The sequence below is a fragment of the Aythya ferina genome, assembly GCF_964211825.1.
Source record: "Aythya ferina genome assembly, chromosome: 1".
Classification (NCBI taxonomy): domain Eukaryota; kingdom Metazoa; phylum Chordata; class Aves; order Anseriformes; family Anatidae; genus Aythya; species Aythya ferina.
In genome coordinates, this window is record NC_140296.1 from 168040156 (window position 1) to 168065492 (window position 25337).

Here is a 25337-nt window from a genome sequence, read left to right on the forward strand (position 1 = left end):
CGACAGCAGAAATGCTGTCTTTGGTTTACTGTGAAAGATGCAACTCGGACAACTGACTCCCTAAGGAACTTTAAGGCACCTGGAAAAAGCACTTCTTTTTAGGTCGATTTTGCCATTAATTCAGGTAAGAAGGAACTGTATGCTGGAAGGACTGTCACTCTGTGTTTGAGTCCAGTCAGAAGCAGAGGTAACTCACGGTGGATGCTAAGCCCCAGAAAGGTCAGCATTCCTCACTTGTGAGGTTTACATTTTCGAAAGTTACATCAAAACATATTAACTCCATAGGCTTTCTCAGCTACTCTCCTTTATATCCTAAGTAGTGATTTTAGACCCACAGGATCATTTCAGTGCTCTGAGAAGGAAGAAGGACTTAACAATAAGTGATGGCACTGATCCCATGCCTGCAGCCTAGATGTCACTATGTTTAAGAAAACTCTACTGCAACCACATTCGTGTATCATACTCACAATGTTCCAGTCGCTTCAGGGAAAGTTTTAGGTTTCTCTGTATAAGCTAAGTCACTAGGATAGTGTGAAAAAAAATCAACCCCCACAAACGTTGAAACAACTACTGATGTTAAAAGCTACAGCTTTAGAAATGATGAAACTTACAGCTATGAAAAGCTACAAATTACTCCTGTGAGAGGCTTGTAATCAGAACCGTAGACAGGGGGTTCCCTTCTGTGGAAATGAAAATTGTGAGAATGAAAATGTGAATATCCCAAAAGTAATTTAACTATTGCCTCAATAGAGAGCCTTCTAATTGAATTTTTTCCATTTGTACAGATTTTTGCTCTCTCCCCTCTCCAATCATTAGGTGCCATTGTTATCTAAATATATAAAATCTTCCCAGTGTGTAGATTTTTAAAATTTTATAGATTAAAGAAAAATGGTTTTCCAAAACTGCAGTTCCATTGCACTGGATCAACACAGAGAACATTAGCCCCCTGTATTAATTGAATCAAGTGGATAAAATTAACTATTGTTTCAGTGTTACTTAGGTAGTAACACTGCAGAATGTATCCCCTTCTTATATTAAACCTCATCTGGGCCTTCAAGGCTGCTCTTATTTTTAAAGAGCTAATATGATTGATGGATACTTCAGAAGAATAAAGACAAAGATTAACTTTTGAAAGTGTCACTTTGAATGGCTTTTATTTGAATACTGATCCAATTTATTTAACTTTATTTTTCTTGCTTAAGAGATATGATGGTGAGAATGAAATATGTGGCTAGCAGAGCTCATGTTTAAAAATTAAATACTTTGGGGGAAAAAAAAGTTAAAAATTAAACAGAAAAAAAAATAATTAAAATCGTGCTGTGCCTTTACAGGGATTTTTTTCAAGAACGAATAATAAAGCTCTACAATGAGCTAAGAATAATCTTCTAAGTTATAATTAATTGGTACATACTTGCTCCTATTTAAGTATGTTCTAACAATTGGAGATACATTTATAAAATTGAACCATAATTATTTATCTTCTGGGCAAACTGTGTTCTAATTTTTAAAAATGTAATTGCACACAGTTTAGACTTCTTTGATTAAGTGACAAATTTTAATACTGTTTAGGGTAATATTTGACAAAGAAAATTAATCAGAAACATTATTCTTTATTTTTGCAACTATTTAACATTTAACTTAGGCCTATTTTTCTTGATGACTATATTTATAGTCTTGTCTAATAGGTTACAATGCTAAGATAAGAAATAATGAAATATTGATACTTTGCAGATATGCAATACAAATTCCATTACAAGTAGCAGCACGACAAAAATTGTATTTTCTGAGAGGGCAATCCCAAAGATTGTACTTTTACTAATTGTTACAAACTCCAGGAGGCATGCTGGCTGCTCCACTGTGGGGAATGTCCTCTACCATAGCACATGTCTAGCTTGAAGAGCAAGGGCAGAATTACCCCTTGAAAACTGAAGTACAGATGGACTTGATATTTAGCTGTGTGTCACATATTGAATGCAGGGGATATTAACCGAGGATTCCAATTTGTTCAGGACAGGTTGCCCAGAGAGTTTGTGGAGTCTCCCTTCTTGGAGACACTTAATAGCTGCCTGGACATGGACCTGGGCAACCTGCCCTTGGAGGTCCTGCTTGAGCAGGAGTTTGGACCAGATGGCCTCCAGAGGTCCCTGCCAACCTGAACTATTCTCGATTCTGCGATTCTGTTACGTGGCAAAGCTATGCATAGACTATGCACAGTTCTCCTCACTCCTAGTTCTGTGCTTCAGAGCTTCAGGTATCACATGGGTCTGACTGAGGCAGGCAGAGACTGTATCATTCCTAAAGTCATGGTTACTACTACTGGTCCTTTTGTTTCCTACAGAAGATATCCCACAGCTAACACACTACTTACATATTCAAGATATGCCTGAGTTATGCACTCCTTTGTAAGTAATCTCTGAATAGATAGGCTTTTTTTTTTTTTACTTTTTTTTTTTTTTCCTTTTCTGGACATTTATTTGCAAGAAAAGTATACCGTCCTTTCCGTTCAACTGTTTTGCAAAGTTGTGGAGAGGTCATTCCTGAAGAAAAAAAATGGAAAAGAATCTATCTGACTTCTAAAGATTGCAAATTAGTTACTGCTAATCCAGAATTGCTATTTATAGCATTTTTTCTGTGATTGAATACAGAAGGCAGAAGATAAAAATGCTACCTGAACCATCTGCCCTAAAAAGCCTGGTTTTGTCTTTCACAAGACAAAATCCTCCCTCTTTTCAGACATACTCCCCAGATGATCTTTCAGAGCACTAACTCCTTGATTAACTTGTGCATTCAACATTACTTTCTTCCTCCTTAAACAGTTTTATTGACTGCAGTGTAAGATTCTACTCAAATGTTGTAACAACCTATTAATTAGTTAAATCACTTCAGCAACATTGGCTGACATTAGCTGGCAAAGCTCCAAAAACCTTTCAAAATGCATGAACAGCTATGCCTGAATTTTTCAGTAATTAAAACTTCTAGGGGTTGAGAACACAGCAAAAGGGATCCGTTTTATTGTTTATTAGACATTCATGTGTGGAAAAAAAATATTTTATTTTTTTTTCATATATTCTGCTAATGATATCCAAAAATAACTCATGGGCATCAAACCCGTGAAAAAGAAGCTAGTCCCTCTTCCAAGCAACTAACAAAAATAATTAATTTGTTGGCCACATTCCCACAAATCTTTATGTAAGCAGTTAAACTTAGGTACACTTCCAAGTTGTTGCATGACTGTAGCACTAATGTACACATGCGAAACAAAGCAATGAAATCACATATCTCAAATAATTAGAGAGAGAAATAAGAGAGGAGGAAAAGGAAAGAGAAAATGCTTTGTTTGGAAAAACATTTGATTTTCTATCACTTAAACCCAACTTCAGGGAAATTGATCTCAATTAATGACTCGTAATTTGTGTTATTTACCACTCCCTCAGATCTATGGATAGTTTCATTTATAGCTATGTTACAGCAGCTCCAGCAGTGCAATTTGTTTTTTCCTGGTGGCATTTCCATTGAGTAGTTAAAGGTCCATCCAAGTAAGCAGACTGCCAATTTAGGCAGCTGGATTAACGTGAATCCATTGTCCCTTGCAGAGTAAATAGAAATTCTGCACAGCAAGTATGGGGATTTAGCATTCTCAAATTAGGCTTCTTGGTTACTTCTGTCTTTGTTCAAATTATTTCAGGGAAGCCATTTTACTTCATTATTTACACCTTTCTTAAAACAGGTAAAGAATTAAATACTCTTCCTAACAGCCAAAGCAGTGTTTAACATAAATCTTTGAACTGGCAGATGGGAACCACTGGAAAAGCCCATATTCATATCATTACATTTAAAAAGATTAAATAAAGTAATTGACTACTATGATGCAATCAGCCAAGACCGTGATTTATTTTTTAGTAAATAAAAATGGTTTATCTGTAGTGCAAAAAGACACACAAGTGTGTTTGGACTTGAAATTCACAGATAGAATGGGAAAATTCATGGCATATTCTCCTTCCATATCTCTGACTCCAACTTAGCACCTCAAAAGTCCTCAGAACAAACCAGATGACTAGAGATCAGAACAGATTTGAAATATCTGGATTTGCATTCAGGATTTTCTGGCTGTCTCTCCTTCTCCGCACTGAACAGACAGAAGAATGTAACCTTTAGCTGACCCATGGAACACCAAATAGATGCTGACTTCAGTCTAATCCTGCATAACAGTTTGCATTCTGCTGCAAACATAATCTATTCATCTAAGTATTGCTTTCATTGGAAAAAAAAAAAGGGAGGGTGGGGGGAGTACACTTAGAAGTGCAAAGGAAAAGAAAAAAAGTATTAAGAAAGCAGCTAAGTATTGAACATTAACTCTGCTTATGAAATAATACAGTAAGCGTAACTCTCTTGATTAAGGATTAGCAGATAGTTATCAACTGTATAGGAGACATCAGAATGCAACCTTCGATTTATGCAAGGCTGGGGGGGTAAAATATTGGATCTTCCCATTGATGATATCTGCAAGGCAGTATTCTAAGTAAACATAACTGATCAATCTGTGGCAGAAGAATAATAGTAAAAATAATAATAATTAAAAAAAAAAAAAAACATTTACACTAAAATTGCCCTGAGGTGACATGAAGTCAATCAAGTGCATTTACTAGATACCTACTAGATTACTAAATATCAATCAAGTGCATTTACTAGAAGTTTCCTAGGGGGATTTAGGGATTGAGATGCAATGAATTAATTAAGATAATTTGTTTCTATTTAAAAGACAGCAACCAATAAACATCAATGGTTATATTTATAAAGAAAAAATATGAGCAAACCAAAGTAGCTCTGAATAGCTAGGGGCCTTCCAATGGCTTCAGTACTGTCTTAGAGAAACACCACTATGTAATTCAGTCTGAAGCAATACTATCATCTCCCACTGCTCGTTGCTCCCCATTAGCAAAAGAATAGCATCACCACAGCACTACAAACAGAACAAAAATACAAGGATGCCTTTATCTGCTGAAGGCAAAATCAGCCATCTCAGTTCAGAGCAGCTTTCTCACATGTTCATGTATTCACGCTAACCTGTCTAACATTGCCTCAAGCGAGCATACATCCACAGTCCGTTTTGCCAGCAGAAATGTGTTTGTGGCAACCTGTAGCTGATGGATGGTAACAACAGCTGGGAGAAAATCATGCCTGTGACCCACAGAGAGGTTTGCAAAAACATGCTTGTGTCTGTGGATATGTTATGCTTTGGGCCATCATGCTGAGTATTAGCATGTTAACCATTGTTACGATACCTCCTGCCAGGAGTTTACAGATTGCAGCTCTCCTTCCTGAACCTCAGAAATACGCATTTACTCTGTCTAGCCAAGGCAGAAAGTCTGAAAATGCTAATCCTCTTAGAAATATGTTTTTCTTTCAGAACAGATATGCAGTGGTTAAAAGGGGTTAACAAGGATGAGTCTCAAGCTCAGGCAAGCATTGTATGGTAATTTTGTTAATTTTTTAGGCTGAACCACAATACTGTTATACCTAAGGAGTGTGAATAATTTATTTCTTCTCACATGAAAGAGCTTCACAGGGATGAGCCCTGTTAAACGAAGGTAGAAGCAAACATCTCAATTTTCAGCCAACAGTAGCTTCTCTTGTGTAGCATTCTGCTGTTGACTGAATTCCATTCACTTTACATTCTCAAACTACGAGTAAAATTTCACTGTGCTTGTATGTTTTGTGCTAGGCTTATATTTTCTAAACATGCATATGGAAGCTTCAAGAGTTTCCATTGCTTCAGTACAGGAATGGCATATACCCCAAATTAATAGAGCAAAAAATTTTTTTGCCTTCATATCAAGTCAGAAGACAATGCAGACTCTCAAGCAAATTGTTTCAAAGCCACCAACCATTTTAAAAGAGCAAAAGGATTTAAATTCAGTGAATAAAAAGAATTAACCAATACTTTTATTATGATCTCAGATTTTCAGCTGAAAGAAATAATCAAATCTTTTTTAACAACTGTAAGGATTAAAATACTGTATCTATTCCTACACTGATGCAAAAAGATGCCTTGTCCTCTTAGAGCTACTTAGGTGATGTTATATGTTCAGTTTGCTCCTTTTAGAGCCAATTTTTTTTAGAGTTACATTCCTTGTCCAATCTTCATGTTTATCCTGCGTGTATTTAGCAATACCACCTAAAACCCTTTATGTAATAAGTAATCCTGGTATTTCAGGTGCTCAAGCCTCCCTCTCTCAGATGAATGCTCTCATCTTTAGGCTGAAGAGCAGAATTATTTCTCTTGCTAATGAGATAAATCTCAGTGGCAGAACTAGAACTAGAACTAGAGGAGGGCAGTGTGTCTTAAGCCAGTCCCAGACACCTCAGAGAAAGGTGATGAGAGTGGTCTGCATGTGGCACGCATGAGACTGAAGTATTACACTGAGGCTCTACAGCAGTCTCAGTTACAACCTAATCACAGAATAACTGCTTAAAAAGGGGTCAAGGAGCATCCCCTGTTTGAAAACCAAGGAAGCAAGGGAGCAGAGCTTTTACTGCTTTAGTGACACTTTTGAAGGTGTTTTTTGTAAGAATCCCTAACTCTGTGATAGCAATTTACATATTAGTGCTGGACCCTAACAGGGCTCTCTCCCTCTCCACAGTGCCATGTTAAGAGGCTCTTCACTCCGCATACAGGCTGCCACCAAGCTTATTTAGAAGCTTCCATATCTCCTTGTAGGAAGTGTAACTCCAAGCATCTGATTCTGCCCAGTGAGCCAGGTATCTGAAAACACGGCATTGCAACACCTAACTCTCTTGAAATTCAAGCCTTCATGTCTCTATGTCAACTTCCACTTTAGTGCATGGAGGCTAATATTGCAGATCATTTTTCCTTACTAATTCCTTAAAAAAAATCTGAAGCGCTACAGTTGGAAATCTAATGGCTTTTTTCCAAGTAGTGCTGGAAACACAAAGAGGACCTCTGGCTTTGTGCTAAAAATGACCACTATTTTACTGCATGAACAGTGGTAAATTATTTGCACGGTAAAGAACGTGTAATTACAAAGTACAAACTGTAACTGATTATTATGATTATTTCAATACCCTACAGTGAAGAGTAGATGGTAATTAATTTCTGGACCTACCAGACTAAATTACTAGGAACCACAGCAACTGTAGACATATGCTGGTAAAACAGTTAGACATTACTTTATTTGTTTATTACCTAACCCTCTATCCATAATTAAATGCTGCAAGTGAAATAGAGAACAATTTCAAAAGAACTTCTAAAAAGCTACAGATCAAAAATATGTCAAAAAGGTATGGATTTTAGCATTTCTACAGCATTATTAACTAGGCATGCTTAAAGTTTGACTGCAGTAACTGCCAGAGAGTCAACGACCTTTACATGATTTACAGCCTGTGCATTTATGTGGTATTAATTTAAAACTACCCTAATTTTGTATTGATTAGGATCTTGGGACACAAGCCTAATTCTCTAGTCTCATTTGTTGGGGTCTACTGCTTTGTAAAATTTGTGATCCCTCCAACATGCACTGGCTGTGAATTATCTCATTGTATGAAACACCTTATTTCACCGAATAAGTTTTTTTTGGGGGTGGAAATGGGTGGAAAGGTTGCAAATTAGCCTTTACTTTTGTTTTCATAATCAAACTCAAGTTATGCCTGTATAAAAAAGTATCATGACATTAAAAATACCTCCAGCTTCCCTTTTACACAAAACCTCTCCAACATTTCTTGCTGGAGAGAGTACTACTTGATTCCCAGAAGGACAGCCATTCACAAACACTGCAAATCTCAGATTTCAAGAAGAAACAGAACCACACAGGTAGAGACACTCTTTCCTTGAAGATCTCCACACTCTCTGGGACTCTGACTTTGTGCTTGGTGGCTCATCTGTCAATATCCTTTTTCTGTTTCTACAAGAACTTTTAGGGTAGTTTTCAGCAGATACAACTCTACTTGATAAAGTTCCCACTCCTTATCAATAGGATAGGCAGGGATACAAGTATTTTCTGTACCTGTCTGTTTTTCTCTCCAGGCACTGCCAGAGGGGAAAAATAAGCAGAACAAGTTTACCCTTCTTTGTGAGGAAACAAGCTCTGAGGGATTCCTGCAGATTCTGAGGTGTCTGTTTTCAGTGAATTCCCAAGCAGCTGTTAGGGCCATCAAACTGAGTAAAATATTTTAGTGATCCCAAAGAAGACAAAATGGCACCTTTGGATGTGCTCTCTACATGTATCTTGTTATCTGTTTGCCCTTTGTACTTCAGCTAGCTGTTGTCTCTGAAGTGCTAAAGGAGAAAAAGACATGACTCAAACATCATGTAATTCAATCCTTATTGTGTAATCATCATCATTTGCTTGGTGGAGAAGCAGGAATAACAGACCCTGATTTTCAGGTCAATTTAAAGTGAGCAAAGGTCATATGTGGTACCTCAGTTGCTGCAGGAATCTGAACATTCATGAGAGAGCACTGACAGACCCCTACAAATGTTTTAACTGTAAAATATAAGCTGATTTTATGTCTGCTAAGCTGCTGCTACTACTAGCCTCTGCAATGTTTTGAATATAACTACATATGAAATGAGTCTACTCGTTTGTTAGTTATATTCAGTACGTGAAACTGCTGTGAGAACAGCAATTGGTAAATTCTTGGGTGGGGAACAGAACAAATCCTATAATCTAAATAAATAAATAAAAACATGTTTCTGTCTTCTTTGCAAGTAGTACCTCTATTTATCTGCTGACTGTCAATCCATATTTTGTAATTACATTATTTGTTGCAGCTATTTTTCAGAACTGTGCTGTTTCTTTGGAGAAATGTACTGCTTTAACTTACTAGCTATTCTCTTCCTCTGCCCTGCTGTGATGCTTTTATCATAATACTCGTCATATGCTGGCAGCTACAATCTTGTGCTCCCAAGAATGGTCCCATAGAAAAGCTAAGATGAATCTTCAGATGGCTCCTTAAATGTATTCCTTTCCTTTCTTGCTATTGTTAGTAAAGCAATAAGCATTTTTATATATATTTTTTTTTTATTTTTCCTTATGCCTCCTTCTTCAATCCCATTGGAAGGGATGTAGATACAGGGTAGGAGAAAGCTTTTCAGGGTGACAGCTTTTTAACACTGAATAATCTACTGCTGTGCATTCTAATAGATGGTGCTAGGCTTGATTAACTAATTTTGCAAATGAATATCTAAGCAAATTACTTCTTCAGATTGTTCCCAATAATTCTTTCTCTGTAATTTCCTCTTTGAATAGTTTTATGCTGATTGTTGCTGCTGACTATTAGAACTAATGTACACGTACATTGGAAAATCCTAAACCCCACACATCCTGTTTAAAGGTACATAGTCATATTTTCAACATTTTTTCAGAAGTTTCAAAGTCATACAGAAATGTAATTTCCAGCAACGCTCAGTTCATGGGTGGTTTTTAAAAAAAAACACTTAGGTACTTACGTACGTAACTGAGTATATATGAAAAGGATTTTCAAATATTATGAAGACAGACAGACAGATATATTTTAATTGGAAATAAACATCTTATTGGCCAAGATGTCTTTGATAAATCCTGCATGTCTGTCTATAGAGATGTGATCCTTTTGAAGAGCTAATATGAGACTGGGACTGAAAGAGAACAGAATTTTCCTATTCTCTTTTCCTCTGTTATATGAAAGTCAAATATTTTACTTAAATCAAAATATCGTGTGATGTTTTTACACAAATACTACCATACTCACATTCCACATCATGAAAAAAAAATCAGTCTTTCTCAAGAAGTCATGGGCTTGTCCTGTAGGCTGTACTTATCTCATTGCCTATTGATTACTACACAAATACTTTTATCTTTAATAATTTAACATTTCCTAGTTGCTTGCATTTAAAAGATAAATTTCATACACTGTCGATGGCCTGTGTGCCCTTGCCACATCTGAGTAACCCTATATCAGGACAGCCTAACTTTAAAATTTGCTGTCAAACCAGTACATTACTGCTAATGCTTGACACATTAGCATTTTCACCCCCCTCTGTGAAACCTTACATGAGCATTTCCATGTATTCCTGAACCACGCTTAACTTCCAAGTCTTCACTTGTAAGACCTACATAATATTTCCCTAAAATATATTGCTCCATCTCCTTTCTTGCTCCTCAGTCATTCTTCCTGTAACCTCTCTCACTTTTTCTATCACTTAGCACCTTCTGCTCTCTGGCCCAGATGCAGGTTAGGTGTTTGTCTGCTGATGCTGTGTACTTTCATCTTTCTTCCTTTAAACTCCTCCTTAAAACCAATCTTCTTGCCCTCTAGCATATCATTATTGGACAGCAGGTTATCAGGAGTGAGCAGAGGCTACATTGTTGTCCCCTGCACCCATTCATACATTCAAAGTTAAATCCTTTATTCTGAAGCCCCACAGCCATTTTTAAATAACGGGTGTTGATGTTTTCCCCCCATACCATGCTGCAGAGTTGGCACTGTGGGGGGTCTCAAAAGTATGAGGATGCCAGCTACATTGTCTCTGACTAGGAGAAAGGGAAATGCACATTTCTGTTCTACTTACCGGTTTCTATTGCTAGAAATCCAATCGGAGATTAACGTTGCAGCCTGCTGGTGACAATGTTTGTTACCAAAGCTGCAGGCCAACATGATGACTTCCCGACGCAACTCTCTGCCCGAATTAAAAGAAAAAACAAAACAAAACAAAACAAAAAAACAGTAAGACCCCATTAGTAAATATGTTAGAATATTTACAAAAATGCATTTCTTGTAACAATGGCAGCAGCTGATATTTGGTTAACATATCAAAGATAATCCAACTACACAAATCTCAGTGTCCACTACATGCCTACAGCTGCTGCAACAGCGAAAGAAAAGCCATGGACCAAACCCAGCTTTTATTTACACTTCCAGACCTCTGTGGTCAAGAGTCCAATTTCTTAAATATCTAGTGTAGACTAATATTAATTTAAAGCATAGCAAATCATGTACTTTAAACTCAGAAAGACAGAATTAATCTCATAGTATCTTGCTGCTCTCCCTCTAACCCAAAAAAGAAAACTAGATGGAAGAGAGAGCTAGGAAAGTATGACATGCTAACGATCACACCAGATTTTAGGAGAGTGCATTATTACAACCATATCTTGCATAGAAAGGAAGGGAAGAAGGATGTTACAAAAAGGGAAGAAAGAATGTTACAAATATAACAGTACTCATGTTGGTAGGATGCTTGAACAAGCGATTTGTTTAAATTATTCGTTGGCCATCCAAGCTTGAGATACATTGATGCAACTTGTCTTAAAATATACTCCTGAGGGAGAAAAGAATATTCAGTGTTAACATTTATTTTTGATTTTTGGTTCAAACGTAAAATACTATTGCCTATTGAGGTTTTGCCTCTCCTTTTTATCCCTAAATGATTTCCCACTTACAAAGATTCTGATTTGCAATTAGCAAAGTAACATGTCCACATATAATCTCTGTTCATTGCTACATTCAGATGTAATTTGCAGAACAGCTACTTGATCAGATGCCTCATATTAGCTGATTTATTTTTATAATACCTAGCAATTTAAAAAGAGTTTCTAATATGCTATTTTGAACTTACAATACATGGTTGGAAAGTTGCAAGACTGTCAACAGCTCAATGGCTATTCTTGACTACATCGTGCATGTTCATTTTTAAAAGAAAATTGTTATAATGGCCATAACCAGGGCAAAAATATTACACAGATACAGTCAATTGACTTCAGAATACTGAACAATGTGGCTGCAAATGAGCTTTGTACATTTAATAACACTATATTTTAAGTTCAGGTTGTTGGTGTGCTTAAATAACAAAGCCAGCACAAGATGTATTTTAGCTTACTTTTACTTTCTACACTGGAGACATATTTCCATATCCTGACCAGTTGTGAAGAAAACAACTGTCATTGTATTCAGCATAATGTTCTGCCAGTGGAATTCACCAATTTGAAAAAGAGAACTGAAATATAAAGAACTGCATAGAATAGCATCTATTTTATTATTATGGATGCATGGGTATGTATATATGATGTTAGGACAAAAGGAGATTCATACTGCAGCTTTCTCTAGCAGATATGTTATTCTGTGACTAAAAAGACTTTTTATTTCCTCTGCTATCACCCCTGCTTTCAAAGCTCTCGTCTGAAGCGATAAAACACAACCCAGCTGTGAATTTTACTGTTTTTATTTATTAAAATTGTCTTTTCCTTACACAGCCATGTTTAAAAGTGAAATAGCAATGGCAGTCTGGTAAGAATTTTTCTGTGCAGTTAACAGACTAAAACCACAATTTATTTCAACATCATTTATACATATATACATATATACATACACCCAGTCATCTCTAGCTTCCTGCTTTCTGAGCGTGTGTGTCTGGACACACACACACACAAACAAACACATGTTCAAGAACAAAAATAAAGCACATCTAAACATTTCTGGATGTAGAGAGTTCCTTCTTTTGAATGTCTACCAAATTACACAAAATTACTGTATGCTGTCCATTCAAAATACGTAGAATACATAAACTACACTGTGAGTCAAAACAAACAAAAAACAAACAAATAAACAAAAAGAGCTTGTCACTGGCTGCAGTCAAATCCTGTGTACTTCATTAAGCATGCTTCAGCATAGCTAGATTTTTTCCAGGTAAAATGTTTGTCATGTCTATCTTAATTACCTACTTCTAGTTGCTACCACTGTCCCTTTGGACCCAATTATGAATGGGCTTCTGATTCAATGGTGATCTAATCCTTGTTAATTAAGGTGACTGCACTGAATTCACCATGGCTCTTTGGATGAAATAATGACTACAAATCTTTTCTTCAGTTGTGTGCATCCTGTTAAGTTATGCCTGCATTTGGTGTCCTTGCTAAGCTTGGGCATCAATCTACGTATAGCTGTGTAGCTCCTCAAAAGAGATAATCTTCAAATAGCTTACTTTGGCTCTTTTAAGTGGAATACTTTGTTGAAATACTTTATTTGTTATTATATTTTATAGAAGGAATAATTACCATTCTTTCCACTACTCACATAGGTCTCAAAAACAGTTATCACTGTTCAAATGCAAATGAACCAAAGCTTGACAATTGCTGTTTAAATAAAGAACAATTAGGAAGAACGATAGTAACACTAGGCCACTTGCAGTATCTAACTTGGGAATAGTTCAACTGTTGGCAATAAAAGGGGGTAGGCAAAGGGAAGGAGAGAGAGAAAGAGGGGGACATGAAGAGAGAGAGGGAAAGGGAGTGGGAGAGGTAGAGGGACTATATATCTCTTACGTTGAAGATGTTGTAGCTTTCTGTGCGGTCCAGTAATTTATCTAGAGGATAAAGAGCTCGGCTGGCAGCATGCCAAGGCAGAAAATCCTTCTCCTCTGAAAGGTATCTGATAATCTCCAAAGGAATATTCTGAGGCAAATAACCAGCTCTGCACAATAAACGAAGTTAGTATTAAATTGATTTTGCAGGAGATACATGATAAGGCAAAAATGACTTCCTTTTTTTTTTTTTCCAAATGAAATTAAAAGGCAGAAAAACATGATAAACTCATCACACTGTAATGACATAAAAGTCAATCTTATAAAAAACAGCAACACAGTCTCTCATGCGAGCATACCAACTGGATGAAGGAAGGCATGAACACACATGAAAGTAAACTAGACAAAGTATCCCTAATTTATATAGATTCTAGTAGCAATAAAATATACGAATGATGAAGTAACTGACTTTATATTGAAAAAAAAAAAAAAAAAAAAAAAAGGAAGGTGTTGTTTTGCTAATATATAAGAAAGAAAGCAATCTGCATAAAATCAACAACCCAAGGCATTTTGTTTCAGAGAACATTTCAACTGGCCAGAGGCAAGTGGGAAGATCTAATAGTGAAAAAGCATCCTTTAGCTTCATAGTTTTCTTCCGTTCTCCTTTCTCCTTCATAGCTGCTTTGTCTTCTAGCCATTTTGGAATAATTTACTTTATTAAACTAAAATAGTATCCAATGACATTGTTTTTGTTAAGAATGTTTCAGCACTTTCCATATAAGCTATGTTTTTCCAAATGTTTATAAATCAATCTGCTAGAATTTTGTCCTATTCTTTTACTGGAAGAAAACACCTCTCCCTGCAAGGAAGAGTTCAGCAGGGTTTCAAGAAGGTTTTTAAAACAAATAGCTTTACAAGTAAAGTGCAATACAGACACAAGCATTTGGAAGCTGCTTTTTAGAACTAAGTACTGGAAACATCAAGTTTTAGGATTTACACACATTTTCTTTTTCAAAACAGCGTTTTTTCTTAACTATACAGGTTGCAGACACAAAGTGTAACCCTGTGGGTGTGAACTTGCCAGAAACACACCGATCTATTCTTCTCCTGATACATGTGTTTAAATCCCAGAGGAGTTTTCTACCTGCCTAGACAGAAGATAATGATTTTGTTTCATTAAACACTTAAAATCAGGAAGTTGGATTCCACCAGCTTCAAATTAACATAGGCTACAGTATAATATATCTTCACAGACTATTGTTGTCATTGTTGGTTGCCAATGGTCCCCTTAATTTCTATCACTGCCCAGGGAAAAAGATGCATACTTCGAATGCTTAGTACAGCAAACAAAGAATTATTATAGAAACATATAGATTATTATAGAAATAAACTATGATTAGATAAATCCTGATCTCAGCTGTAACAGCATAAAAGAACTACCAAGCTAAAATCTTTGAAATAGACTGCTCTTTTTGGTATGGCTCAAATCCACAGTTTCCTTGCAAACTGCACCACTTCCATGCAAGTCATTGTGATTCTTGCTTTCTCAGACGGATTATGTCCTTTTCCCTTTGAATTCTTGGGAAAGATGTGAGTTCATGTATCAATTTTCAAAATGATCTATCCCCTGTCCTCGTGATTACCCACTCTTGGGTATGCTTCATACCATCTTTGTCCCCATTTTGTCAGCAAGGCTGTTCTCAGGTCCAGTTGCAGCACAGACTCAAGCAGGAAAAATAAGATCACTTGGGGAGTTCACCGAGTCGCTCAGGAACTGAGCAGATGTGAAATAAGAATGGAGCTGTCAGAGTGGGTAGTGGACAGAGTTCAATGAGTGTGAAGTTAGAGAAAGTGAGAGGAATTATTTTGTTTTTATAGGCCTTTGTTATTTCTGAATCAGCAGAATATCATCAAGGTGAATCCTAGGTCTTATTACTTTGTATAACTATAGAAAATGGAGCCAGAAGCAAGCTGGATCGACTGCAGATAGAAATACCTTGGGAAAAATGTTCACAAATAGATAAACTAGCTTAAAGTTGCATATATGTAATTACGCATTTTGTTATTATAGCTACTGATAATTTGATTACCTTGAGAAAGTGTGGAGCGAGGAACAAGAGGAATGGCTCTAGGAACATGCTGCTTAAGGAATAAACAGATGAATGTTTATTGTGGCTGTGCTAATGGACATTTAGTATCATATTTAAAATAAGTCTCTCTATACTAAGCACATAAGAGGAATCATCACTGCAAAACAACCAGATTTATTTTTGCTTTAAGTTTAACTTCTTCATAAAGAAACGTAAGAAATTAACTCAAAGAGATCTTTTACTTATTCATGAGCTTTGGCCTTCCTAATCACTTTTATAATTGTGATTCTTTGTGATGCTACTCATCCTGTTCACGATGGAAACTGCTGCTCGCATCACCTCACTGTTTCTAACTTCCAAATTTATCAAGTTATGGCAAAGACTGAGCTATTCTTGTTTCCTCCTGAACTTCCTTAATTTCTGTATTTGACTCCTAAAGAACACTTACACATGATATCACTGAAATCCACTCCTCAGATCAACAGAATCAATCCTGAGGGCTGGGTCAGGGATGAAAGGAGGTCCTTGTAGATTACAATTATAAGAAACAGCAGCAACTTTCCCAACAAGGGAAAAAAAGATAATTTCACTGTCATAAAATTGTCTGCTATTACTTACTCAAAGGTATGCAGAAAATAAACTAAGTTAAGCTTTGTACATATTCCACACATGCAGCTTGATTTATCAGTCTTTTCCAACAATGACACTGGAAGGTCAGTTACAGAAATCCTTTTTTTCCTTGTGTCTTTTTGGCTATCAATCATATTGCTATCTTTAAAGTTCAGCAAAAAATACCATCAGATATTGTCTGCAAAAGTCCAAATATGCCAGAGCTCGGGCTAAGAGATGAGGTTCTCCTCCTGCCTAGCCATCTCAGAGGAAAACTGAAATATTGTCTGTCACTCAGGGAATAACTGATTATAAGCTATACCAAAACCATGTAACAAACATAAATACTACAAAAACATTGTGATGACACATCTTATGACTGGTCTGAGACAATCATATTGTTTCTCCCAGTATGTATCAAGCAGCCATCTGAGAATCTTAGCAAGAACATATCTGCAACCAAAATTCTGCACAGGAATCTGGGATAGCCATGGAAAGTATGCAGCATATAAAATAAGCAATCCAACCGCTGTTGATTTATAAACAGTGGCTGAATGAAAAGCAATCTTCAGGTTAAGCATTTCTCAAGTGCAGGTTAAAGACTTTACAAAACTTCACATACAGCACCTAGAATGAAATGATTGAAAGCAACCTTAAGAACTCACTTAGTACATTCCCTAACCAGTGTAGATTCATATCAATGCCATTTCTGACAGAAATTTGTCTGACTTGTAGGCATCTAGGAATGAATATCATAGGAGCATTATAATTTCAGTACTCCTCTTCCCACAGGCATGGTAATAATATTCTAATTCTAGCCCTTCTCCCAGTACGTATTCATGGAAGAGTACTAGCAGATCCATGTACATATCCTAAAATTAAATGATATTTATGCAGCTTCATTATAAAATATAAAAAGCTGGGGTCTTTATTTTAGATTAGAGGTTTTTTACTGGCATCACTGGTCACATAGAAATGAACCCATGCTTAGAAAAGAGTCTGTACAAGCAATCTCTCCTTCATACTGAGCTTTTTAAAAGAACACGTCTACAAAAAGAAAATTTAATCAAAATGATTACATTTGAGAACCATGGCTGTTTTATTACTTTCTATATAATCGTTCTTATTCTTCTGTTTACCATTATGTCAATCTCTCTGTAGCCACTGTTAACACATGAGAACTTTAACATCAGTAAGAAACATGGCAAAACATAAGGTTCATTTTATCATCTGTGTTCCTGGATTTCAGTCACCTGCTGAACTAAATGGGAGAAAAAGAACACAGGCAAGTAAAGAGATTTGTTTTAGTTACTAGACAAATTATCTCTAGACAAACATCCTGGCCCAGCAGGTTTTTCATGTTTAAAGAGGCTGCTGACAAAATGTGGTGAAAAGGTTATTCCCCATTTTTATGATAAGGGCAGAGGCAGATAAAGACCTCTCAAAAGTAATATATATATAAAGTGGAGTAGGACATTATATAATATCATAAGCACCAACCCTTTAACAAGCTAGTATTCTGCTTACACCAAAGAAACTGCTACAGTTGCCGTTGCTATAAAGAAAAGAGGCAATGAGCAGAAAGTACTGAATGTGGCAATGAAATATCCCTCGCAAAGAATTCCCACTAAAAATCCCACACCAATCAAAAATAATCTTTAAATTACATGAGCTGTTAATGAGTCAGATAAAAGCTAGAGATCTAGATTATATTATGAAACATCAGTGTGTATTCAGCTGCATTCTGACCTTGATTTGTTCTTTACACTGAGCCACAGAACTTATGGACAGATCCCAGCACATTCATTTTCCCCTTAGGGACAAAGTACCAAATGGTAGTGTAATTGCCAAGGGAAAATTATTACTCTGTTCTGAATTATTTCTATCATAAATCCAGCACAAGTCAAACAGACTCTGTCACAAAAATGACAGGGTTGCCATACAGTGATGAGAGTCCTATATACAAGTGCACCATAAATCCCTTAGTCCCACCACCCAACAAAGTCATTATAAGTCATGTGTTTAAATCAAAATTAGAAAATCCACACTGGCAGCAAACTGATAGACATTGTTGAAACAATGGAAATGAGGTGATTTACTTGCCACTGATTTAAAACTCACACTGCATCGTCTGTTTCCTATGAAATGTGTAAAGCATGACTAGCTTTCTGTTTGGGTAATTTCAAAGGGGGTAAAGCAGCTCTTCAAAACATAGATATGCAATTCAGATTAACATGAGTTCTGTTTCTGTGCATGCACAATATATGAATAATTAGATATACTCATTAACCCACAAAGTTAATGAGCTTATCCCACAGTTTAAAATAAGTTGGATTCTTATGCATTGACTCATTCTTTTACCTTTATGGTTAAGTGTGTGAATTAGACTAAGTCACAGAGAAACTTAACTGTATTTGGCTTTTTCTAACCCTACTCATTTCTTCTGGAAGTACTGAGGACTAGGGCCCCTGTTGATGTATTCAGGATATATTTTCCCACATTGCTTTAACAGCAATGCTGTAGCAAATCCGATATGTTGAACCCAGACACAGAAAACAAGCTTTCAGCAAGGCAACTCAAGCAACAGGTAAGTAAACTCCTGAAGTCATGTATGTCACCTTCCACTTAGAATCATAGAATCATTAGGGTTGAAAAAGACCTTCAAGATCATCTGGTCCTACCATCACCCTACTACAAATGTCATCCACTAAACCACGTCCCTAAACACCAGGTCCAACCTTTCCTTGACCACTCCCAGGGATGGTGATTCCACCACTTCCCTGGGCAACCTGTTCCAATGCATGACTGCTCTTTCTGAGAAGAAACGTCTCACTTCTACAAGTCTGGAAATTCAAAGATTAAAAACTTAAGATACCTGCCATTCATATTCAGGAAAGAAAGACGGAAAAATAATGCTTTCTCATAATGAGAAATCTGTAACAAAGTCTCAGGGAACTTGAGTGTAAAAGCCTGATCTACCTCATCTTCCACTCTCAAAGTTGGGCTGACCTAGGTCCAGATAAAGACTCTGCTTTTCTAAGGCATCCAGAGTGACTTAATGGAGGTATTATTATTTGTAACAGCTGTAGACTTCCACATAACTAGTACAGGAATGTACATCTGCATTTTCATAAGTATAACAGGACCATTTGGCTAACAAGCCCATTTTAAGTGCTAAATTTAATCAGCATTCAACCTCTCCAACATCAAAGGATTCAGAGTATGACAGTTTTAAGTGAAGCATGCTTATTATTATGTTTTCTTACATGCAAAATATCTGAGGACTCTTCAAGTGACATTTAGCTTCACACAAGAGCATTTTAAGCATCCTTCATAGAACAGTTCAAATTCATTGCAATTATCAGAGTAATCACATGGTTTAAATTATCTTGCATAGATTTAGACTTGCCAAATAAGCAAAGGCTAATGTTAATTTTAATTAATCACCTCTTTTAAAAAAGGGAAAAAAAAAAAAAAACCACCCAAACCTTTAAAAACTGGCAGTTGCAAAAATACAACAAAAATTTTCCTTAAACTGGGTTTAGTAGCTCTCCTTTCCTCTTCTTTCCCACAGAGAAAAAAAAAAAAAAAAAGGAACTAAAACAGATGAAGAGTGCAAGATGAAAAGGAATGATATTAGTGTTTAAAATTAAGATTAAATTGGGTAATGAAGTTGGGTAATGTCATGTTTTTCATTATTGCCAAACTGATTTTGATTTTGATTTTGCCAAACTGAGTCACTCACTTAAATTAACTGGTGAAATCTGAATGTATTTCAGGGAGCTAGTAGGGGTCAATTTCACATGATTCAGTTATTAAAAGTATTATCTATTTTCTTTTGTGATGATTTTTTGGGAGGGGCAGAATGAAACAGCCCTTCTACTCCTTAAGTTTTCAATGAGCAATGATGTCTACAAGAGTATGTTTGAGCAAACTCAGAATTGAGTTTATTATTAAGCACTATACTTTTTCATATCTCCTTTCCTTTCCTTTCCTTTCCTTTCCTTTTTCCTCTCCTCTCCTCTCCTTTCCTTTCCAAAAAAAGCCCCCAAAACAACAACAAACCCAAACCAACCTTCTCCTTATTCTTTAAACCCCAGGTGTAGAGTATTGACATTCAGGCAAAAACACCTGACAATTCAGCTACTTGCAGCAACATCATTTCTCTAACTATTAGCTGATCTTATTTCTCGACATCAAAAGCCAAATTTTGGTAGCAAAGATCAATAACCCTATTTGAACCACTGACAGTATTGATGCCAAAAAACAGCAGGGGGATTACCACCATTTACACTGAAGCAATTGCTGGCCAGTGGGACTCACAACTCTGGTTATCCTGCAATTAAACCTCTAACTTTTATGCTTCCATATAATATCCAAAATTATTACTGATAAATATGAGGATTTATTTTCTTGAAGTTGCTGGTGCAAATATGGGCATATCAGAATTAAACCATGGAGCTGAAGTGATGTTCATTGTAGTTTTCCTTCTCCAGAGGTTAAGATTTCATTTATTGTAGCATTTGAAGTCTTCCAACATATCTAAGATAATTGGTTCCATGTTACAATTGATTGTATTACTCGAAGTCTTGTTCATTGTAATGTCAGGAAAAGTCAAGGTATTCAAGGCCCCATTTAAAATGTTGGGTCTAGATAATAAGTAGCAACAACAGCGAGAGTTCTCATCTGGCCTAATTGCTGTACTTCAAAATGTTTCCGAATTTCAGCAGCCATATCCAGGGTTGTTGACCTTATTTGACTTGGCTTATTCATAAACCCAACAGTCATATAGTGTCCATTTAAATGAATAAAGTGTGCAGTTTAACCCCAACCCTCATTATTACTCCTGGTAGCATTTGCTGATAATTCAACATATACAAAAAACAGATATGTTAAGCAGCTCCCTTAATTAGTGCCTCTGAGTACTAGTTAATGGACTGAGTATTAGATCAACAGTTTATATCATGCTTGATTAATAGTGGTATAGATTTACTATTTTAATAAATGAGGCCTCAACAAAATTGTTTCAGCAGATGCCACAGAAACTCTTTTTCACTGTCACAAATTGTGGTGGTGGTTCAACGCACAAGCAATTGATTTAGATACTGCTTCCTACAAGAGTTGTTGTATTTTCTTTGACATAAATACTCTCTCAATGGGCCATAGCAGCTGTGCCTTTTTTAAAGGAAATAGAAAGCCACAAATATTTTAAGGTAGCCATCATTCATTCCATATGCTGTATGTCAGTCCATATGTTCTGTGACATATCACAGCCTTGATATCTGCTTTACATGGAGATATACATTTCAGCTTATGTTTGCATATGTTCATAAAAGAAGAATCAAAGTGACTCTTGACAGTAAGCATGAGAAAAATTTTGCTATCGAAGTCATGTATCATTTGTGTCTGATTCTGTTGTGTAGTTAAGAGCAGTGAAGCAAATTGTACAACACATTTCAGGGATGCACTGGTGCTGAGAGAACATTCTGGACATAAAAAATCTACTAAGAGCAGGGAAAGAATCTGAATTTATGTATCAAAAGGTAGGTTGACACTGCCTTTTCCCTTATCCTCAGACTTTGGCTTTCTAGAGTTAGCAGAACTCAGAACTTGGAAAGAAGCGAGTCAAGAACTCATTAGAGGAAGGAAAACACTTACTATAACTCATCACATACCTGCATCAGACTCCTGATTTTGGCCTGCTGAATAAAATTCTGAAAGAGAGGAACTTTCATGAAAGCTATCTGAAGAAGGAAGCTGCTTAGTTCACAGATAATTCTGAAGGTATGCTTTTGTCTTTGCTTATTTCTGACATAGCTGTCTGTGTTTGTGAAGTCTACAGGCACAGGTTTTACTGTCCTAAGAAAAATCTTAATCTGTAGAGACTACAGCTTCTTCTCTCCCCTAATCTGTGACAGGAAACAGACAGCACTGCAAAATAGCCAGGCTGTTTCCTATGCTGCCCATAAGAACAGTCTTCACTCAGATCTACTAATTCTCCCACCCACTTCCTCAAAGATGGAGTCACTGTCAGAGTGATAGAGATACTGAGCTATGTTTTTCACTGCATTCCAGACTTTCTCTCCTATTCTCTGGTTTCCAAAGCAGGCTCACAGAACTGAATGCCACGAAGAAGCAACAAAGACTTATGTGGACACAGAAGCATCCCTGGAGAAGAATAATTATTTAAGAATACCACTTCAGCTGCCAGACATGATTGCAGAGCTGCTTTCCACCTTCTGTCAACAGTCCTGGTCAACTAGAGATGTCCCTGATGACTGGAAACTTGCTAGTGTGACACCCATCGATAAGAAAGCTCATAAGGAGAAACCAGGGCACCTACAGGTCTGTCAGCCTGACCTTGGTGCCAGAGAAGGTTATAGAATAGATATTGGGAAATTTTTCTTCTCAGAAAGGGTATTTAGCATTGGAACAGGTTGCCCAGGGAAGTGGTGGAGTCACCATGCCTGGGAGTGTCTAAGGAAAGGGTAGATGTGGTACTTAGGGACATGGTTTGGTAGGCGATATTCCAATATTAGCAGTAGGTGGACAGTTGGACTAAGTGATCTTGAAGGTCTTTTCCAACCTTAATGATTCTATGACTTCTCATTAATCCAGTTAAGAAATACGGTGGGGAAATATGCAAAACCTATTGTCAGATATTGTCTTTGGCCTTTGTTAATGTGTAACCAATGAGTTTAGTCTTGGCATGTTCCACGCTGTCGTTAGGCCTGTGACTCAAAAGGGAACAGTCACGAAAATCTGAGCACCCAAAGAACTCCACCACAGACTCTTCATGGTAGAACAGAAGGCAAGATAATGATCAACAGCAAGGAAGAATGTCGGCATCAAAACCTTGTTTCTGAGAAACTGGCATGCAGACCAAGCACCTATCACCTTAACACAGTAAGTGCCTATGGCAGAGGCAGAAACAAGGGGTATTAGATATACATTAGTGTTCAAGAGACAAAAGGGATTCTTCCAGAACAGCAATAACTATTTTAGATGAGAGTAAAATAAGTATCCACAATCACATCTAATCATCTGATTCAATACTGATTAACACTGAGTACAAACCAGATGTATTTCTTTGACATAATATTGGATTAATTCAACATGTTTAACGAGTGGTGTTGAATATGAAGATTTAGAGTCCAGCAAGGAAGAATTAGGGAACTAGAACTAGACACAAGACTGCTAACCTCAAGAGGGTAATTTATCTTATCCCATGTTATGTGCCTTTGAGAGGTTCTGAGTGTTATTTGTCTCCATTATCTGTCAGTGCCATGCAAGGTGACAAGCTCAGATGTACAAGTCTACCTTTGGGACACCTAAAGTAAAGTGTGAAGCATTCCACCTCACATATTCGCTAACACCCTACCCCAAGGAATGAGAAAGACATGAGAAGCTGACAACATTATTCACACTCTCAAGAAACCGTAGGATCTTTCTTATTTCCTGTGACACTGTTTATTGGAGCTCTCTGAACTACCTTTATTAAAGCTTAGAAGAGATACACAGTTCCATTCATCTTCTCTTTATCAGTCTACCATCAATACATTCCATTTGCTACAATCAACTTAGTTTCAAATTGTTCTGAAATCCTTTACAAAACATTCTAAATAGATAAAGGATCTTCAAGAAGCAGGGAAGAGAGAGCACCAAGATTCTGTTCTTGCTCAAGAATTTTGGGAACGTATTTCCGTAAGCTATGTTACTGCCAAGGCTACAGCACTCTGGATCTGCAGAGTGTATGCACGTACTACAGACGAGAACAGAATTTTGTTTAAAAGTCTGAAAAACAAACAAGCTTGCGAGAATTCAAACACAGTGGGCAAACCGCTGCTTTCTTTTATTGTTATTATTCTGCTCAACCCTGCTTGATTAATTTTATGGAACCAAAATGCACCAAGAAAGAAGAAGGAATATATTTACATATAAAATGGGCAAAAGTTTAGGAAATTATAGAGCTTAATATATTCCTTGGAGGTAACGATTCATTTATGTTTATTTTAGAGAAATCATTATACTGGACAATAAAAAGGATAGCAAACATTTTGAAAGAATAAAATCTCCAAAATAAATAATATTCTTTCAGATTTCTCCATAGTCATTGTTATTAAATTTTACTAAAAATAAGATCTGTACTTGTTTCATAAACAAAATCAATTAGCATTAATGTATAGGAATATCATATCAAGACTTACCATATTAGGACACTGGAAGAACTGAGTCAAACCTTTCTGCTGTGGAATGGACATTATCTGTATCAAGTTCAACAACACACTAGGGAGTACTTCAGAAATCTCTATGAAGGATGGGGTGTTTTGAAGAAATATGGTCTATTTAATACAGTAACAAGAACTGCTTATGTTGGAAATTGTTTTTAAAAGGACAAGTGTGGATTTAAGAAGTTATGTTTTCATTTATGCATTATTTTATTACTGAAAATAATACGTAGGTGTTAAAATGAAAGTATATATTCCACAGTTCTCTCTCTCAACTCATGTACATACATTTATAGTGGTAGACAAGATGATAACCTATCAGTACCACTAGGGACCACATCAGAGGACACAATTACCCTTTAAAACAGCCAGTCTTCTCTGAAGTCAGTCTAAACTACCAATTACTACCTCTGTGATAGGTCAATACGGTTACTCACTTTTTCTCATGTAGCAGTCAGAGACAATTGCCTGTTTTTAATCTCCCCACCATGTAACATTATACTGGGAGGGAGAAATGCATTCTGTGCCTTGGACATAAGATAGAATCACCACTACATCCACAAGACTAGTAACATCCGAAGAATGGTACTGCTCTGACAAAAAGCAAAATGATTTTATGAACTGTGCTTTGCAGCCAAGAGGGGAAAGCTAGGCTGCCTTTAGGCTAATGGTGGCCTTTTGAACATGGACTTTTTGAGGAAACTGAAAGGCTCTGTGTCATTTTGATAGCCCTCAGAGCTTGTTTTTGGGATGCTGCTGTGCATCTGTCACAGCAGAGCTGCTGTGCTGTACTGCAGCATCAGCGTGCGACTCTCCACTGCTTGTCCCCACAAGAGTTTTCACATGCACTTTCATACTCCCAGAAGTTCAGGTGCTCTGCTCTCAAGGTCTGCCCCAAAACTCTTCTAACAGACTCTCAATGCTTCTCTAGTCCTGCTCATGGTAAGGAGCAGAGAAAAAAGTAGGTCTGTCCTTGGTCTGTCTTTGCCTGGGAGAGAGGAAATGAAAAAAAATGCCAAACACTTCTTAGAAAGGTACCATACAGCTAGCCAGCCAATTAGAGTATCTTAAACATAACTATACTCAAGTATAGTTACTTTTTGTTTTTATTATTATTTCTTT

At 36.7% G+C, this 25337-nt stretch overlaps 1 protein-coding gene across 1 annotated transcript in view; it reads right to left on the reverse strand.

Moving 5' to 3' along the window:
• TRHDE (thyrotropin releasing hormone degrading enzyme) overlaps nucleotides 1-25337 on the reverse strand; it is a 205050-nt gene that overhangs the window by 15954 nt on the left and 163759 nt on the right. Inside the window, exons 13-15 of the mRNA XM_084514641.1 lie at nucleotides 13311-13458; nucleotides 11217-11314; nucleotides 10568-10675 (exon numbers count right to left, since the gene is read on the reverse strand). Of these exons, the coding sequence (XP_084370767.1) occupies nucleotides 10568-10675; nucleotides 11217-11314; nucleotides 13311-13458 (354 nt within the window). The remainder of the gene's footprint in view (nucleotides 1-10567; nucleotides 10676-11216; nucleotides 11315-13310; nucleotides 13459-25337) is intronic.